The 13,407-nt window shown below is 36.6% G+C and overlaps 1 protein-coding gene across 3 annotated transcripts in view; it reads left to right on the forward strand.

Moving 5' to 3' along the window:
• LOC144970657 (medium-chain acyl-CoA ligase ACSF2, mitochondrial-like) overlaps positions 1-13,407 on the forward strand; it is a 26,751-nt gene that overhangs the window by 5,643 nt on the left and 7,701 nt on the right. For all 3 annotated transcript variants that reach the window (XM_078910503.1, XM_078910504.1, XM_078910505.1), the window contains 7 exons: positions 117-170; positions 1,967-2,088; positions 3,041-3,206; positions 3,723-3,818; positions 5,449-5,597; positions 5,943-6,111; positions 13,014-13,121. In XM_078910503.1, the coding sequence (XP_078766629.1) occupies positions 117-170; positions 1,967-2,088; positions 3,041-3,206; positions 3,723-3,818; positions 5,449-5,597; positions 5,943-6,111; positions 13,014-13,121 (864 nt within the window). The remainder of the gene's footprint in view (positions 1-116; positions 171-1,966; positions 2,089-3,040; positions 3,207-3,722; positions 3,819-5,448; positions 5,598-5,942; positions 6,112-13,013; positions 13,122-13,407) is intronic.

A 13,407-nucleotide genomic window follows, 5' to 3' on the forward strand; every position in this document is an offset into this window, starting at 1 on the left:
AAATATTTTTGGTTAAAAATGTCAAGGTGCTCATATACACAATTTTTTTTCTGATTTTAACATTTTTTTAAAACAATTTTTATCTTTTATTTATTTTTTTATTTGATACGTTACAGGTAAATGTTAACCCATCATATCAAGTGAAAGAATTAAAGCATGCCCTTCAGAAGGTGAGCTTTATTCATTTATAGGCTGGGTTGATTTATTTAATCCTTTAACATTAACAGTGAGTAATTAACTAAGTAAAATGATGGACCTCAGAAGATGGAGATGGATAGGACGTGTATTAAGAATGCCAAACAACAGCCTCCCTCAAATGAGACTGAATTTTCTTCTATTTGAAATTGGAGAATTTTCTTCTATTTAAAATCGGAGTGAATATTGGTCAGTATTGACCCACGAGTGCTGACACCTGTTGGTCAGTAGTGACCGAGCCACTGGTGCTGAGGCCTGTACTGACGATGAAAGATTGTGAAAAGGAATGTGAAAAAGTCATAACAAAATGCCAAAATTATTGAAAAATGCCATTTTTTGAAATAACATATTCTGCGACAAATAAATCTGCATTTCCTGTCCCATACTAGTCACAGGGAAGTGTCTTGTTTTCACCCTGTTTTGTTGGTTTACATTATGAGATTTGTGCAAATTTACCAATAAATCAGGTGGAATTTTTCAAACCTGCAAAAAAAGACCAAATTTGGTGTCGAAATTCCATACTGGCAACACTGTTCATCCAGGTCTTCAACACGCATGCTCACTGATGCGTGATGCCTTGGGTCATGACGGTATTGTGCCAAAGGGTGTCCAGATTTAGCTCTTTGAAAGTTTGGCAACTATGCGTTTATCAGGGTGGTTTAGATTCTTCAGATTGAATTTATAGTTGTGTGATGAAACTCCGGTTAAGTTTCTATTTTTTATTTTGGATAATATATTATGATTGATGATTAACTGGTTTTGTCTCCACTTTTGGAAGAGTTGGTGATATTACTTGCATAACAATCAAATTTTAAATGGCTTCATCTGACAGATTACTTTTTCAAATCGAGGTGTTAGTTCAAAAGTTATATACAAAAGAGTGGCTTAGCGGTACAGTCTTTGCTTTGTTCCCAAAAGGTACAGAGTTTGACTACCCACCACGCTATATGGCCTTGAGCAAATAACCTGACACTAACTCACTTTGAGCGGGTGGTTGGATGGGAGCATCACCCTTGAATCATATACCTATGATGTTCGCATGGGTGTACGATCCGATAGTGATGTCGTTTCTTCTTCTCTTTACTAGCCTATCCTGCTTCTTTGGTTTGTGATTGTATTTTTGACAGGGGATATTTTTTTTCTGTAAATCTTCTGCCTGTTTGTTCTTGGTTATTTATAATTTAGCTTATGATATCTTTAGGTTATGATTTTGATTTACATTTGTACTATTTGTGTTAGATTGCTTGTTTTTTTGTTTCAGCGGTCTCTCATATAACCTCAATTGTGTTGGAAGAGACCTAAAGCAACAAACAAAAACTCACTTTGCAGCATAGCAGTTCTGCTGATGCTTGGGTTATTCCCGTCTTCTCTTTGAATTTGACCCTAAAGACAATTTTCCTCTTGGGGTGAATATAGGGAATGATTATATTTTTAAAAAGTTAAAAATATTTTTTATTTATATACATTTATTAGCAACAAATAAACTTTAAATCAATCTCTCTCAGTTTGAAAAAATATGGCAATAGAACCGTCCATCCTCATCCTACGATATGTGGCTGCTTATAGTAATAAAGAATAAGATTTTACATATTGACATTTGCTCATTTAAATGAGCACTTTTATCACTGTTTGGCATCCGGTTAAGACTTGCATAATGTCAGTTTGGGGTAGTGGGTCACGTTTTATCCTGAGCATAATGTCAGTTTGGGGTTGTGGGTCACATTTTATCCTGAGCATAATTCTTATTCATGCATATTTATTCCCATGGCAGTCTGAATGCAAAGCCATCATCGCCGCGCCAGGATTCAAGGCCATAGACTATATGGCTATTCTGACAGAGCTCATCCCTGGAATGGGATCAAGGTCACATGGAGAAAAGGTGCAGGTGCCAGAGTATGTCGACCTTTGTTAATTTTATTATCATATATTATATAACAAAAAAGAAAACTACGAAAGGTCGTCTTTCAGTTTCATAGGGCAGGTGTCGCAGAGTCTATCCTGGTTTCTAATAAGAGAAATGGGTAGAAAAGTGCCAGAAGACAATAAAGGAACAAAAAACATTTTGCGGCAATGAGAATTTGAACCCACAATCCTTCTGTTACGACTACTCTGCATGGCCGTGAGAGGGATGCCCTGTAATCAGGATAGATCCCGGGTGGAGTAGAGGATTTTTTTGACCCTCTGTCTACCCAGCAGTGATTGAGTAGCTGGGCTTGTTAGAGCTGGTGGAAAGTACTTTGCGATAGACTAGCATCCTATCCAAAGGATAGCAAGCAATTGCTATTGTCCCAATCAAGCAATAGAAACTTGGATAAACTTGGGGCCCCATGTGCATACTTTTTAAAAATAGTAAGTGGATTATTCCGCATTATGACAAAATTTAACAAAGCCAATTGGCTGCTATTTTTTAATATATGAGACTTTTATTTAGATCATTCATATTTTTTATGGATAGACGGTTTCTCGTTAAACATTGCATTTTGTTTTGAATGAAACTTGGCTCAGATTTTTAAAAAACAAAAAGTGGGAGAAAGTAGACAAGAGTTTTGAAAGATTATTTGATAGCCAACAACATGGCTCAGCAGTATGGTCTGTGCTTCCTGCCCGAATGGTACTGAGTTCGATTACCTGCCACGTTGTGTGGCCTTGACCTAGTCCCCTAGCCTTAGTCTCAGCTCACTTTGTGGCACTGCACAGCGGCTGATGCCTGGGTTATTCCAGTCTTCCGTTGGAATAGATCCTAAAGAAGAATTTCCGATCAGGGATGAATAAAGGGAATTTATTTATTTATTTATTTAAAATTGTCAGATTACTCATGTTCAAATGTAAACTTGAATCCTTGCAGTCTTCCGTATTTGGAGAACATAATAACAATGGGAGATAAGTACCATCCTAACTGTGTCCGGTTTGATGACGTGTTGTCCATGGCAACTCCATCCCAGAGATCACAGATCACTGACATGCAAGATAAACTGCAGTTTGACCAACCCATCAACATCCAGTTTACGTCTGTGAGTTAAAGGCACATACTTCTTTTTCATCATCATCATCATCATCATCATCATCATCATCATCATCATCATCATCATCATCATCATCATCATCATCAAATTCTTCTTCTTCTTCTTCTTCTTCTTCTTCTTCTTCTTCTTTCTTCTTCTTCTCTTCTTCTTCTTCTTCTTCTTTCTTCTTCTTCTTCTTCTCTTCTTCTTCTTCTTCTTCTTCTTCTTCTTCTTCTTTCTTCTTCTTCTCTTCTTCTTTCTTCTTCTTCTTCTTCTTCTTTCTTCTTCTTCTTCTTCTTCTTCTTCTTCTATTTAATTATTATTATTATTATTATTATTATTATTATTATTATTATTATTATTTATTATTATTATTATTATTATTATTATTATTATTATTATTATTATTTTATTATTATCATTATATTATTATTATTATTATTATTATTATTATTATTATTATTATTATTATTATTATTATTATTATTTTTCTTCTTCTTCTTCATATTTTATTCATATTTCCAGGGCACCACTGGCAGTCCCAAAGGAGCTACCCTTACTCATCACAATATCTTAAATAACAGCTACTTTGTAGGGAGGAGGTGTGGCTATCACAAACATGTAAGAAATCTAGTTGCATTCTGAATATTTTTTAAAGAAATTAATTTTTCAACCATTTTATTCTTCTTCTCAACCTCCTCCTTCTCTTCCTCCCCCTCCTCTTTCTCCTCTTTCTCTTTCTCCTCCTCCTACTACTCCTCCTCACTCACTCACTCACTCACTCACTCACTCACTCACTCACATACTTTCAGCATAAGTGTGCAACGAGTACATTAATAGGGTTGTCTGTACAAAAAAGTTATAATATCACCTTACAGGCATCATCATGTCTAAGCTGACAAGTTCTGTGATCCTGTTGGCTTGGGACCAGATGTAAATATATTTATGAACATTGGGCAAACTAAATGATCAGGAGTTTTTTTTCTTTTCCTTATATAAGATCAACTCAGAACATGCAAGAGACAACTCAAATGACTAAAATTAAATAACCCCTGGATCATGCAGTATTAAGATTTATAACACCAATAAGTATTTAGTTCTTGTATATTCAAGTAGTAGTCCTTCAGAGCCATGAGGCCCATGGAGCTGGAGTTTATCTTATCCCAGTTTCTATAGCGTGAAACGGACAATAGCAATTTCTTTCTACCCTTTGGTTAGGACGCTAGTCTATCGCAAAGTACTTCTGCAAGATCTAACGGTCCCAGCTACACAATCAATAACTGCTACAACCGGGATCGATCTCGGTCCCTGTGCTTGTGAAGCGAGTGCTCTACCAACTGAGCTATCGGGGCCCCCTCGTATATTCAAACAGAAACGTAATTTTTAGCTTAATCATGATTTATTTATCCTATAGCTAATATAAAATGAGCTATGGTCTTACAAGCTTCAATTCAACTCGCACGATGTGGATGGTAATAAGGGCAAATGGGCTATCTTATAATTTTACAAAACTCATATGTTCTTTCAATTATTAAAAAACAAAACAAAAAACGTCCAAGCTAAGTTTTATCTCAGCACACATCGTTATTTCATATCAACCTGTTGGATATTTGAAAATGAATCTTTAAATAAAAGAAGTATGATATGTGACCAGTCGTCTCAAAACGGTATTAATGTCAGGGTGAACGGTGCCACTTGATGGTCCGGTGGTATGACACTCGACTTTGGATCAAAAGGTCCTGGGTTTGATTCCCGCTATGGGTTGGACATATTTGAGTCCTTGGAAAAGGCTCTTTACTCACATTCTATCACAATACTCGGGTGTAAAATGATTACCTGGCCATTACAGCGTTGTCTCTGTTGGAAAACTTGTAATATTGCCTAACAGGCTTCATATGTCATCCTAAATGTTAAGTTTTGCTGTTGGTGAGGGATCCCCCTGTAAAGCGCTTTGAGCATGTTTAGTGGATATTGCTTAATATAAAACCTCAAGTTTTTTTTTTTCAACATTGTGCATAGAATTGAAAAGAGTGATGTTTCTTCAACTTCAAAAGTACATAAACTTCCTATATCTGATCATTTAATTCCATAGTCTCGACTTAATCTGGAATTGATATCCGTCCCTTCATGTGTGAAGTGAATGTTCTACTTACTGAGCTATCAGAACCCCCGTTTTGAGGTAGTGGATCACTATAATGTGGGACAGCCTACTTTTTGTCATTAAAACTGATTATTTTTCTCATTGAATCAGGAAGCCGTGATCAGCACGCCTGTGCCCCTGTACCACTGCTTTGGCATGGTCATGGCAAGCTTGCAAAGCATCACACACGGGGCTACCATTGTGTTTCCTTCTCCCGTCTTTGATCCAGACTACACGCTGCAGGCTGTGGAAAAATTCAAGTATGGTTTTTTTTTAATGTTTAAACATGTGCAACTAAAGAAAACAATTGACATATTTTAATAGAGAAGAAAAATAATGATCTGTTATTATTATTATTATTACTATTATATTTTTATTATTATTATTATTATTATTATTATTATTATTATTATTATTATTATTATTATTATTATTATTATTATTATTATTATTATTATTTTATTATTGTTATTGTTGTTGGTGGTGTTGTTATTGGTGTTGTTGTTGTTGTTGGTGTTTTTGTTGTTGGTGGTGTCGGTATTGGTGGTGGTGGTGGTGGTGTCTACATGAATTTAAAACATTTCTGTTTTCTTTCTTTCTTGTAGATGTACGTCCCAGTATGGAGTGCCAACCATGTTCATTGATATGTTGAATCACCCTCGGTGTAAGACTACCAATTTCTCCTCTCTTATCACCGGCATTATGGCCGGATCCCCCTGTCCTATTGAAATCATGAAGGCAGTGGTTGAGACCATGAACATTAAGGAAATGACGGTTCGTATCTCAAGTTTCCTCACCTTTTTAATCTCTAGTAGAGGTCATCTGCTAATCTTCATCATTTTTCAATGTTGATTAAAATAGGAATATTGATGATGATGATGGTAATAGTGGGCCGGAGGTCACTTGCTGTGTCTTCTATCCTCCTATATCTGTTTTCTAAGTTGCTCTCTGTCTTTGTATTGGAATGAGATTACTTGGCTGAGAGAGAAACAGTCAAATGTATGGCGTTTGTTTTGAGAGGTATCTTTTTTCCTGATAAATCATCTCTCTATAATATAATGATACAGTGATGATACTTTTCCGCGGATCCGCGGAAATCCGCGGTTTTCTTTCCTTTCCTCGGTTTTCCTCCTCAGATCCTCGATCCGCGGATATTTCCTTCATTTCCTCCTTTTACTTTTTTTTTAATATTTAGACCTGCATGTGTGCCGACAATTGTTGGTTTTCCGACAATCACGGTAGTTGCGATCTCCCGGATCACTTATTTTTATTTTATTGCTAAAGTAATCTGATTGCGAGTGACGTCAATTGTCGGAGTGTCGGCGAGCCCCAACTCGACCGGCGGCGAGCAGTCAAGTGCCGACGAATGGGCGTCGGATTGCCGACAATACTGAGTTTGCGCCAACGGGTCCCGTTAGAGATAGACGACGATTGGGATTGTTTGGAAGCTTTAACCCTTTGCCCACTAGTCATTATGACATCGGAAATGCTATCGCCTTCTACATCTACGCCAGAATAGAAATAGAGGGTGGAGCCTACCATGATATAACATTTTATGGATCCCTAATTTCATCATATCAGTTCTGTCCACTGACAGGTGGGTGGATATCGCTTTCAAGAACTTATGTCCTTATATGAAATCCTGAGTTTTTGACCAATCAACGGATTGCTCTTTTGATAGCTCGCTTGTCAACATGAGTCAGCTCAGCCCTTGATTTATGTAAAGGCACCACATGCGGTATATGTTGTGTAACTTCAAAGACCACGGTTGACCGAAAGCGATGAATGGAAGCCCTACTGTGGCGTGGAGAACGAGGTCTTGTATGTATAGTTACGTCATATCTCAACGCTCGTGAATTCTTAGTACGGCTGGACTCACAATCAAAACTCGAAATCTGTGTTTTAAACTCTTGAATCAATCGAATTACATCAGTGCGTTCGTCTCATTGAGAAATGAAAAACGATATATAAATCAAGAACATCGACCGGAAAATAAGGAAATTATCATAAAATTATAAAATTTGAGAAAGCTATTTTCAAAATCAAATATATTACAAAAAAGGTTATTTCTCGACCGATTTTTATGAGACAAAGACAATTTTTCTCCACTTTTCAAGCTGATTCCAACAATGAGGTTTTCAAATTTATCGCGATAAGATTCTTTGTCTTTATTTTTTTTTAATACCCAATTGACTGCTCAGGAAATGAATACGTAATCCTTGGCGGCTAGCGAGTAGGTGTTAAATTTTGCTTACCCTTTCCCACGCAGACGCGCACACACACACACACACACACACACACACACACAGACTGAACACACAATGTATGTCTTTCACTTCTGGCCAAAGTTGCCTTATTACAACTTAGACTCGAATGATAACAGCGAGTAGGGTGTCAGATTAAACTTCAGTTTTAAAAGTCAAATTCAATTCACACCGTAATAAATCATAATAATGATCATTCTTGATATATTAGAGCATTAAAATATTTAATTCACATTACCATAAATATATTTTAAATATATGTATTTTGTAATTATTATAGCGACGATACGAACCCCTTTTAATCGTCGAGCCGAACGATAGGATGCTAGACGACGATAAGTCTGTGTGTGTGTGTGTGTGTGTGTGTGTGCGTGCGTCTACGTGGGAAAGGGTAAGCAAAATTTAACACCTACTCGCTAGCCGCCAAGGATTACGTATTCATTTCCTGAGCAGTCAATTGGGTATAAAAAAAAAAATAATGACAAATAATCTTATCGCGATAAATTTGAAAACCTCATTGTTGGAATCAGCTTGAAAAGTGGAGAAAAATTGTCTTTGTCTCATAAAAATCGGTCTAGAAATAACCTTTTTTGTAATAGATTTGATTTTGAAAATAGCTTTCTCAAATTTTATAATTTTATGATAATTTCCTTGTTTTCCGGTCGATGTTCTTGATTTATATATAGTTTTTCATTTCTCAATGAGACGAACGCACTGATGTAACTCGATTGATTCAAGAGTTTAAAACACATATTTCGTGTTTTGATTGTGAGTCCAGCCGTACTAAGAATTCACGAGCGTTGAGATATGACGTAACTATACATACAAGACCTCGTTCTCCACGCCACAGTAGGGCTTCCATTCATTGCTTTCGGTCAAACGTGGTCTTTGAAGTTACACAACATATACCGCCTGTGATGCCTGTACATAAATCAAGGGTTGAGCTGACTCATTTTGACAAGCGAGCTATCAAAAGAGCAATCGTTGATTGGTCAAAAACTCAGAATTTCATATAAGGACACAAGTTCTGGAAAGCGATACCCACCCACCTGTCAGTGGACAGAACTGATATGATGAAATTAGGGCTCCATAAAATGTTATATCATGGTAGGCTCCACCCTCTATTTCTGTTCTGGCGTAGAAGGCGATAGCATTTCCGATGTCATAATGACTAGTGGGCAAACAATCCCAATCGTCGTCTATCTCTAATCGGCCCCGTTAGAGCCCCGATGCGCAATCTGTCTAATATTGTCGGCACTTTCAAGCCCTCGTTACGCTCGTTCGGCAATTATCGGGAAACTCCGCTAGTCTTCGATTCGACCGCAACTCTTCATTGTCTGAAAAACGAGTAGTGTGTCGATATAATCGAGCACAGGGTTGCCAGTTTGGCATTTTAAATGCCAGATTCCAAAAATCTGGCATTTTTGAAAACCGTTTGGCATTAGAAAAATCATTTGGCATTTGGCATTTTCATTTGGCATTTTCTTTTCTTGTATATCATACTTCAAATGACACCTTTTCTTAATTAAGTTTCATAAGAAACACGAAACAGTAAGTTTTCTTAATTGTCAATAATTATTTAACTGTTTACGTATTTACCTTTCATGTTAATGTATTTCTTTTTCATTCTTAAAATCCAACCGTGGTGTAGTGGTTTAGCACTCCACTTAGTAGTCAGTAGGTAAAAAATTACCCCAACAGGAAATTAAGTATAATTCAAAAAAAAAAAAAAGAAAAGAAAAGAAAACACGCAAGCCACCAGGATATGATAGTAAATTGTCTATCAAAAGTGAGTAGTTTTCTTAGTGGGGGTGGGAGTCAACAGACTTTGGCATTTTTTTGAGTGTTTTGGCATTTTTTGAGTCTTCCCCTGGCATTTTGTTGAAAAATAATCTGGCAACCCTGATCGAGCATGCGCAGTTCGTTAACTTTCGTTTTCATACTTTCGGTATTCCATTCAAGTAACTTTTGTTTGTTCAATTGAACGTTGCTACATTTCAATTTTATTCGCTCTATCAATAAACTTTCGGGATTTGTCGTTGTATATTTTGAACTATTACTCTTTTACATTATATTTTGTTATCATGCCTGAACAATTCTTTGACCGTTCGTCGGATCTGAAGTCAGTTGAGAATGGTGTTCGAAATCTATTCAAATGGAATTGGCGATGATTTTCTTTCGGAGTACGTGAGAAAGCCAGCCCAGCCGGGTGCTGCATTTTGTATTTTTTTTTGCCAGTGGATTAAAGTCTAATGATTGGGATGGTTATTGCTCTTTAGAGTTAGAGATAAGATCAATTATTCCAGGTTAAAAACTACTGTGGGGGTCCGATTACGGTGGCAAAGGAAAATCATTCATAAAGAGGCATTCTCACAGACAGTCAAAGTCAAAGTGAGTAACACAAGAGAGAAAAAAGAAAAACACCTCAGTCGTTGACGGCTGTTTTCACTGCTGAGACAGAGACTCGTCCTCTCTCCAAGCTTCACAAGATTTCTTAACTCACTCAATCCTCGCCCTAGCCCAGTCTGTAGGTAGACAGGTGCCGATTAGCCATTGGACAAGTGAAGCGCAACTTTGGGTTAAAATTTGTATAACACAATTTCATATAATTATAATCACTGTTGCATTATTTTTCACAGTATATGAACGGCTCTGGTATCATTTTAAAGGGCAGAGATCAAGATTTCTTTTGATGTGATAGTGATAGAAATCAATGTTGACATATTGTATCAAAAATTATAATTTGATAAAAATAACATCATTTTAAAACTTTTGAAATCTTTTTCAAAATTGAGATAGCAAAAAAAATAAAAGAGAAGGCATCTAGATAAATCATTTGTCTGTGTCTATATCAAATTTCATAAAGATTGAAGGCAGTGCAGTATGTTTAATGTTGACCACAAGTGACCAACCCTCTTTTCTCTCTGCTAAAATCCCGTTTTAATCAGTAGTCACCTTATCGAGAGGCTTCCCAGTGGGGGAATTCTCAATCAATTTTGAGCTTTTTGTAAGACTAAATTTAGAGTAGTAAAATCATCATAACTTTGGAACCGTTTATCCTAGATCCAAAAGTAAGGTATCTTATTAAATGGTTTTTAAAGGCCTATCTGTCTATGTAAAAAATAATTCTTAATTTTTATTTTTGAAAAAATATCAAACTACCACTCTACCTCCATGCTGTCCCTTGTCCCTATAAATGTTTGGTACTTTTTAACATTTTAAAATAAATATATTCGGTAGGACAATCCAAAAGAAAATGTATATGACTAAGTACTGAGTTACAAAATAAAAGATCCGGTAATGCGATATATGTGAAAAAGTTCAGACAATTTGGTCAGGACTCGCATGCAGGTCTATTAATATAATAAATCTTTAAAAAATACCTCCTTTTTAAAAAAAAAAAATATATATATAAAAATTTCCTCCTTTTACTGGACTCCGGGCGTTTTAAAATTGTACTCAAAAGAAGTCATCCTGCCTACTTTCCTGTGGTGCAAGAATGTTCTTGGTGAGTTTTCCGTTTTTCCGAGACTTTTCCTCCTTTTTGACTTTTTGTGAGTATCATCACTGATGATAGTTAAATTTTTTGTTTTGAACATATCTTGTAAACATTTGAGTGTACTCTTTGTGGGATTTTGAACTGATGTCTGGATAAGATTTAGGTGGACTCAAATTAAGAACATTGATGGTATGCACTTTGAATCTACATCTCTCCCCTATTTGAACCATTTCCTCTTTTCCTTACTTGTTCTTGGGTGCTTGAATTGTAATTCTAGAATTTTTCTGGACTATTATGACCTAAATCAGTTTAACTAGAAACAATCAAATAAAATTTCTGGGACATCATTTTAAAAGAAATTAGAGCACTTCTCTCTGGCATTTATCATTCAAATTTTCGTCTTGGTAGGATGGTAAATGAGTTGCTCGATTACCTGTCCACTGAATCTCATTTGTGTTTGTGAATAAACTAGCATGTAAATGGACGGTGACGTCATCAAGCAGTGATTTGTTTGAAAAGAATACCAAATAGCATCTTGTTCAACACAGCTAACTTGTTTTTGGCGGGTTACAGTCAGAGCTCTGTGATCCTTTGACCTCCCATGGTGGGCAGGAGGTCACTTTCTGTGACCTCTATCCCCCTATATCTGTTTTCCGAGGCTCTCCATCTTTGTCTTGGAATGGGATTGCTTGGCTTTGTCCTGGGCCTTGCTGGGTTCCTTAGCTGAAAGGAGGGAAACAATCAAATTTTAGAATTAGTTTTGGGAAATTATTATTTTTATCCTTGTAAATCATCTCTCTGGTATGTTTAGTTATGTTTTCTATTTTTGGATATGTTCTGCAGACACTTGAGTGTATTTCTCATAGTGGAAGCCTGTGCTGGTGTCAGGATGAGACTTTTAGATGATCTCAAACTTAAGTACATTGATGGTATGCTCTTGGAATTTACATCTGTTCCCTATTGGAACCAATTCCCATTTGTCTTACTTTTTCATGAGTGCTTTGATTGTAATTCTATAATTTTTTGACTATCCCATTTTCTTCCTTTTAAGTGGCACTGATATGACCTAAATGTGTTGCAAGCGCCTTTAAACCCTTAAAAAGTTAAAACGATCAAGGCTGCCAGATCTCAACATGCTTTACGATGTCGTCACTAACATCTTGAGATGAGTGAGGGGGTGAATATATAAAAAAACAAACAAACCAAAACTAGATCTTGATCAAAAATTTTCTCACTCAAACTCAGTGTGTAAACGCTGGCTTTTGGTATTGGACAAACTGATTTGGTATTGTCTGAAATTATTTCTAAGACTTGTTTTACTGCTTCCCCCGCGTGGTGTCCGGGGTCCCTCAACTGAGAGGGTGCAAGAATAGTCCAATGCCAAGCCAGCGTGTCGTAAAAGGCGACTTATGGTGTGTGAGTCACCTGGTCCTCCAGGTTTGGGGTTGTCCGTAAAACTCAAACCGTTACAGAAAAGCAGACAGACCAATCAAATCCTTTTTGTAGCTTGGGCGACCAAAGAGTTTCTGCAATGACAGAATTTATGAAGGAAGAATTAAAGAAGCTGATGTACAGAGAGTGATGATAAGACATGGAACGAGATAACAGAGTTAGCTCAGGATAGAGAAGGATGGCAAATTTTTGTCTGTGGCCTATACCCTGACCCAGGGTGAAAAAGGCAATGATGATGATGATGTTTTACCGCTTGGGTCTGCTTTTCAACATCCAAATAATTATTTGTGGCTTGCCGCTTGAGCTTCGATAGAATAAATCAATGCAAACGAATAACCCAACACTAAAAAATTGTATTTGTGGCCATAGCCATTTTCACTTGTATTTAACAAAAAATATAATACGCATTCTCAATCGCATTCTAATTTTCCAATAACTTCATTAACTCTTTTATCTACTAGGTATGTTACGGATCTACAGAGCTGAGCCCAGTTGTATTTCAGTCCACTAACAGCTGCAGCATAGAGAAACGAATCACCACTGTTGGAAAGGTGCTGGATCACATCGAGGTGGGTAACTACTAACTATTGTTTTGTGTCATGGATGGTTCAGTGATAAGGTGCCTCATCCCAGGCACACCTTATGACTGATCCGCAACTTTATCATCATTCTCTAAACATATTCAGCGCTGCCAAACTTATATAAAAAATGAGTATTCTTGCAGTTCGTAATCACTGATATGAATGTTAACTTTTATGTCAAAAAATCAATTCGCCGTGAAAAAGAGCTTATGTAAACACACGAAAAGGTTTTATGTGACAGATAATTCAGAAAAGTGAGTGGAGCAGGCCCTAA

The sequence above is a fragment of the Berghia stephanieae genome, chromosome 4, assembly GCF_034508935.2.
Source record: "Berghia stephanieae isolate SIO BIC M18660-M18661 chromosome 4, UCSD_Bste_1.3, whole genome shotgun sequence".
NCBI lineage: Eukaryota > Metazoa > Mollusca > Gastropoda > Nudibranchia > Aeolidiidae > Berghia > Berghia stephanieae.